This window comes from Cololabis saira, chromosome 20 (assembly GCF_033807715.1).
Source record: "Cololabis saira isolate AMF1-May2022 chromosome 20, fColSai1.1, whole genome shotgun sequence".
Lineage (NCBI taxonomy): Eukaryota > Metazoa > Chordata > Actinopteri > Beloniformes > Belonidae > Cololabis > Cololabis saira.
This window is the reverse complement of record NC_084606.1, coordinates 11,444,154-11,450,638: the sequence shown is the minus strand read 5'-3', so window position 1 is coordinate 11,450,638 and position 6,485 is coordinate 11,444,154. Positions and strand designations below refer to the sequence as shown.

The window sequence follows — 6,485 nt, the reverse complement described above, 5'->3', positions numbered from 1 at the left end:
ATCTCCGCAATTTGAAGCCTTGTATAATAATTGTAAATATCTGGGTTATTTTCTTGGAGGATCTCGTCATATCAGACAGTGAGGCGCACCGCATCTGTAGTACAGGCCCTTTTCTCTGCGATCTCATGCGCTGTGCGTCCCGTGACCGTCTCCATCACCAAGCGGCTTTCCCGAATCCAACTCAGCCTGGATCATTTCTCGTGTCCTCTGCTTTTTCCCCACATCCAAGTAATGGGCTGACATGCGGACATGTTTGCTGCACTCCTCGCTGTTTGATTGCATCATCACACGCCGTTATTGTTTGTTTTTTCCCCCACTTATTCCACAGAACACCGAAAGTGTTTTTTTTTGCTATTTTTCGGCCGAACATTCGGTGCATCACTACTGGGGAACCTGAGGATCCTGAGGAACCTGATGACGTCTGGGTGAAGGTCTCAGCCTTCTGCACTAGAGCTGTCGCGATTAGTCGATATAGTCGTCGTGATCCACAATCATCGTTGACAGATCTTTTTCTCGATGGGTCGACCGCCTTTGATTAGTTTTTGGTCGCCGGTCTCAGACGGCTCACCTGCGTTCATGTAACTCCGCTCCACGCCACCAGGTTGCTGCTGCCCGCTGGCGGAACGGCTTCCCCACCACGGGTTCCGAGCATCCTCCTGTCCTGGTACCGGGTGGACCTGGGTGGTCCAGCTGCTGGTCCAGGGGGTCGTTAGGAAACCAGCAGTGCAGGTGCGGTGCAAGTGCAGTGTAGGTGCAGTACAAGTGCAAGTGCAGTATAAGTGCAGTATAAGTGCAGTACAGGTGCAGTACAGGTGCAGTACAGGTGCGGTACAGGTGCGGTACAGGTGCGGTACAGGTGCGGTACAGGTGCGGTACAGGTGCGGTACAAGTGCAGTACAAGTGCAGTACAGGTGCAGTACAAGTGCAGTGCAGGTGCAGCACAGGTGCAGTACAAGTGCAGTGCAAGTGCAGGTGCAGTACAAGTGCAGGTGCAGTCGAGTCATACATGGAGGACCTCTGTCTCATGGGGAGAAACAGGAAGTAGGAGTGCTTATCAGATGAACGCAGGACAGGAAGCTGTTCTTATCGCCATCTCGCTGTGTCACATCTTCCATGATTCAGCGTTTTCGTGCTCCGCGGAGTTCCAGCTGAGACACTCGTCGTATGCAGGTCCAGGTCCAGAAGATCTGGACCGTGTGTGTGTGGGGGGGGGGGTGGGGGGGGGGGACACGGGACGCTTCCACACGTCCTCCTTTCCCGCCAAAACAAACGCGTTGTCTGGAAACTGTCGGCTTGGTGACACCTGTGGTCATTTATCAAAAACACAACCTGAACCTGTGGTGAAAGAGTACTGATGTGTGTGTGTGTGTGTGTGTGCGTGTGTTGCAGCCATCTTCCAGATCATCCAGAGCATCAGACAGGGCATGTGATGACGTCTGACGCCGGAGCTGAGCCTGTCACTCGGAGGGAGGGGTTTGCTGCCTTCATGACCCCGCCCACTACACAAATAAGCACACACATACACACACACACACACACACACGTCTGTCTGTCATTGTGGGGACACTTAAGTATTTCATGCTCCTCACCACCATCTTTAATTTTATTCCCACCTGAGTCCTGGAACCAAGTCTGGACCCGCAGTTGAGATGGGACACCGTCTCTGCACCTGAGCCCCCCCGCCCCCCAGTGTGATGTTTTACGATGCCAGTCCCCTCATCCACAGCCAGACATGAACACACACACACACACTTGTTCCTGTGGATTTTGAACTTGTTTTCGTTTCCTCTGTAAGTCTCTGCAGAACATTGTATTTTATTTTATTTTTTACTTCCCTCACTGTTGATGATCACTGATCAGGAACTGGTCGGTGCGTTGCTGTTGTCAGATGAAGTCTTAAGCCTCCTTCCTGTCGTCCAGCCTCCCGTCGTCACGGGGGACGGACGCCGAGCTGCTTTCCGGCTCGGCGACGTAAATCCTGCCGTGGTCTCACAACTCCAGGCTTCAGGAACCAGGCCGTGCACGAGAAGCTGTCCGTCACGTGCACATACCTGGGGAGTGAACAGCTGTAAGACAGCTGTGAGGCGGCTTGCTGTGAGACGGCTAGCTGTGACACGGCTGTGAGACGGCTGTGAGACAGCTGTGAGACAGCTGTGAAGCTCAGTGCTTCCTGTTGAAATTCCACAATAAAAGCCCGGTAAAAGGCCTACTGTTTTGTTTGCAGACGCAAACATGATGGAAAGGTGACATTGACAATATTTATAAAGAAGCTCTGAAGTCTGGGGTGTGATGACTTCTGGGTGACGGCCGTTCTTGAACCTGGACCTGGGCGGTTCTGCTCTTCCACAGCCTCTGAGCAGCTTCTGGCCGTCCTGACGGCAGAAACCACCAAAGCTCCAGGTGAAAATGTGAAGCAGGATTTGTGTTCGCCGACCCAGAAACGGCAGGCGTCCGTCTCTGCTGGACGTTTGACTGTAAATGAAGTATAAGGCTGAAAACGAGCCCCTGAACACCTGTACCAACATCTGTACGAACATCTGTACGAACCCTGCTGGACGACCCGCTCTGCTTTTCTACAAAATAAACCTCAGATATTTTCTCTAAATGCCTCCGACGTCTGTCTCTTTGAACGGAAACCGAGAGCGAGGACGAGCGTGGGTGGAGCGGGGGGGACCCGCGTCTTCTACCGACCTGCAGAAAGGAGGAATATAAGAAATGTGAATTATAATTTTTTGTTATCAAATGTTTTTATTTATATTTCTTTTTTTTTAAATTATAAATGGTGGCATCCACAATGATGTCAAACAAACATACACATATTTTCACACCCTTCCAAACCCACCCCTCGGACCTAAGCATTCGATGAAAATAATTAATAATAAGGAAAACAGGAAAAAAAGATAAGAACAGAAGAACAGAGGGACTTTGGTGGGTCAGTCTCAGTCAGTCAGTCTGACCAACGACAATCCGGACTGTGCAATAACCAGGACAGTGCAATAACTTTGTCTAATATTACACAACACTTTTTCTATCCTCATTAATCTTTTTATGGCACCGCACTTTCTATTTTATTTTTATTTTTATTTTTCTATACTTTTTATTTTTTTTTACCTTTTACTTTTACTTTTATTTTTATATTTATTTTTAATTTTCTTATCTTTTTATCTTTATATGGGTGTTTGCTTTCTGGGGTGTTTGATTTGTATATGACAGTGCTGAGTGAGTGAGATGGAGATGTCAATTTCCCCGAGGGAACCTCCCAAAGGGATTAATAGTCATCTGAATCTAAAAATCTGAAAAGAAAATAGAAATATCCCTGCTCCGCCCGGACGCGATGGTGACGTGCAGACTCCAGTTCCATCCTGACCACGGAGCCGTCTGGTCAGGTCCAGCTATCTGAGCCCTCCCTTCCTGCTGCTGCCTCCCCACCACCCCACTAGGGGGACCGCTGGCACCCTCAGTCTGGTCAAACACCTGCAGTGGTTTTCTGCAGGCCTGCTCAGGAAGTACATCCTGGTCTGCCCATGGGGGTCTGCCCCCCCATCCCCTGTCGGAGTACAGGTTGTGCTGGTGGTCCCGTCCTACAGAGGTCCAGCACCATCTCCTTGGTCTTTGATGTGCTTGTGTGCAGCTGGTTCCTGTGTTCCCTCTCCTGCTCCTCGCTGATACAGGTCTGCGTGTCGCCCGAGAACCTCCTGGTGTGACACAGCGCTGAGATGTTCTGGCAGTCGGCTTTGTTTAGGGTTAGGCTTTAAGGGGGCAGGGCGGTTCCTCAACCTGACGAACTGTGGTCCGACGGTGAAGTGGTCCAGGATCCATGATGGTGCCACCGTGTCTGGGCCGGCTGCCTTCTTGGGAGGGAGTCTCTTCAGTTCTCTGGTGACCTGTTCATCATCATTACTGTTATTATTGTTATAATTATTATTATAAGAATTATTATTACTGTTATACTAATAATATTGTTTATTATTATTGTTATCTTATTATTATTGTTAGTAGTATTATTATTATCGTTAGTAGTATTATTATTATCGTTATTATCTTATCGTTAGTATTATCTTTATTATTGTTAGTACTATATTATTATCTTTGTTATCTTATTATTATTATTGTTAGTGATATTGTTATTATTATCTTTATTATTGTTATTCCTGTAGTTTTTAATTTTCTTGATTTCGATGTTTTATCTTTGTCTGTGAAGCGTCTTTGAGATCTTTTAAAAGCGCTCCATAAATAAAATTGATTATTATATTATTATTATTGTTAGTAGTATTGTTATTATCATTATTATTATTGTAATTATGTTATTGTTAGTACTGTATTATTATCTGTATTATTGTTAGTAGTATTATTATCATTGTTACTATCTTATTATTGTTGTTATTATTAGGGCCCGAGCACTGACAGTGCGAAGGCCCTATTGTATCTGTAGGAAATGTTCTCATTTCTCATTCTCATTCTCGTTCTTGTTGTTTTTCTTCCGACGAAATGAGGGCCTTAAACCTTAAACGTGCCCCAAAAGTCACCAAATTTTGCACGCAAGCCAGGCCTGGCAAATAATTTGATATTTAATGGTTTGCATTAATGGGCGTGGCCTAACGGCTCAACAGCGCCCCCTAGGAAACTTCGTGCCTCAAACCCCACAATACGGTTTGACGTACTTGCACGAAAATCGGTACACACCTGTATCATGTCGCAACTTAAAGAAAAGTCTCTTGGCGCCATGGCTGAAACCGAACAGAAAGTCGGCCATTTTGAATTAATCGTGTAATTTTGGCGCAATTTATGCCATTTCTTCGGCCGTTAATGCAGCCCGAACCGTAACGTGCACCCAGGTGTGTTATAGACATTACTTTTCTCTTTCAAAAGCGTTACCGTGGTGACGATAGACGCCAAAAAGCGAGCCCCCCTTCATCTGATTGGTCGATATTTGATAGTCCCTACTTTCTGCCATAACTTTTGAATGGTTTGATATAGAGAGTCGTGGCTGGTGTCATCCGCTAAATGTCCGACCAGGCCTGAAGAATCTACATGCAAGTCATACAAACGCTTCCACCTGCAGCACGCCTGAACGTGCACAAGGGTGCGAGGGCCCGTTCATCGCTGCTTGCAGCTTTAATTTTGAATTTAATTCATTTTGTAGGAACTTGAAATTAATCCCGTCGGTTTTTGCCCCCCTTCCCCCGAACTAATCTGGTAACCGGGCACACCTGCCTCCTCCCCCCGCACTGCGCACTGGTGGAGGTAAAAATAAATAAAAAGCTGAATGAAGAGAAATAGCAGAGGATCATGTTTATTCAGCTGTTTATGTTTATTCAGAAAAAGACATGTTTTGTTGGACTCTCAGTCAGATATGGGGAGCTTGTTCTGAGCTGGAGTTTCACCTTCTAGTTGGAATGACTGAACTAAGTTCACCAGGACAGGTGGTGTTGTTACACTGAACGCAGTAATAAACCTTCACTTCATGTGTAGTAGCATAGGTAACACTGCAAACGGCAAAACACGCACTATGTAGTGAACTAGGGGGACTCCAGGTTGATTTGGGTTCATTTACAAAACATCATGGCAACATACAAAACAATTAACACCTCTTAACATACAAGGCACATTTGGAATTGACTTTAAAAAAAAATATAGCAAATGATAGTGGAAAAATAAATAAATAATACTAATTATATTCAGAGTTCTGCAGAGATTGTCATTGTTGTTCTAGGGAGCCACAAATATTTCCAGTGTTTCATATGCTGTCAGGAGAGCTTTTGTATGTTTCTTTTCCATAAGTTTCAAAGAACTGAAGTGATTATCCAGAGGAGTCCTTTTAAAAACAGAGACAAGTGGTTTTGTTTTTTGTCCATTTGGATGGGTGAATGAAGAATTTGCCCAAGAGTATCAGGTTGTTCACAATCAGTTCACAGTTAGTGTCTTTTATGTTGATACCAAATACAACATTTCCCCTTGTGAGGGGAGCAAGTTGGATTTTGGTTGACAACCAGTCTTACAAATCTTCCCAAAATGTCCCATAGTATTTGCAATGGAAGAACAGATGATCAGTTGTGTCAATTTCAGTTTCACAGAAGATACAGTTATTATGATCTATGCCAAATCTCTTTCTTAACAGCTCATTGGATGGATAGATGGTACCGGGAGACCTGTGCAGCAGGTGAACCTTTCTTCTTTTTTTTTTTTCAAAAACTTTATTTTGCAAAAACATGAAGTTTACAAATTATATATCTTCAACAGAACATAGAAATCACATTTCAAGCCAGGGGGGATAAGAGTTTACAAGAAAACATTAAAATGAGCACAGATATTAATAGTTGTGATCGCCTTTTAATTAAGAGAAAATTTAATGGAGTCGATGTACTGTTTGAGCTCATTGTGATAAGCAACAAAAGAGCGTTTTCTATGTGTAAATTTACATTTGTGAATGTGAAATTTAGCCAACAGTATGATGAGGTTAATAATGAATGTTTCATTGGGTTTTG

The 6,485-nt window shown here is 44.7% G+C and overlaps 1 protein-coding gene across 1 annotated transcript in view; it reads left to right on the top strand.

The window, feature by feature from the left end:
• zgc:85858 (uncharacterized protein LOC405879 homolog) overlaps positions 1–2,605 on the top strand; it is a 5,836-nt gene extending 3,231 nt beyond the window's left edge. The window contains exon 3 of the mRNA XM_061710432.1: positions 1,390–2,605. Within this exon, the coding sequence (XP_061566416.1) occupies positions 1,390–1,430 (41 nt within the window). The 3' untranslated portion in view covers positions 1,431–2,605. The remainder of the gene's footprint in view (positions 1–1,389) is intronic.
• Positions 2,606–6,485: the final 3,880 nt, after the last annotated feature.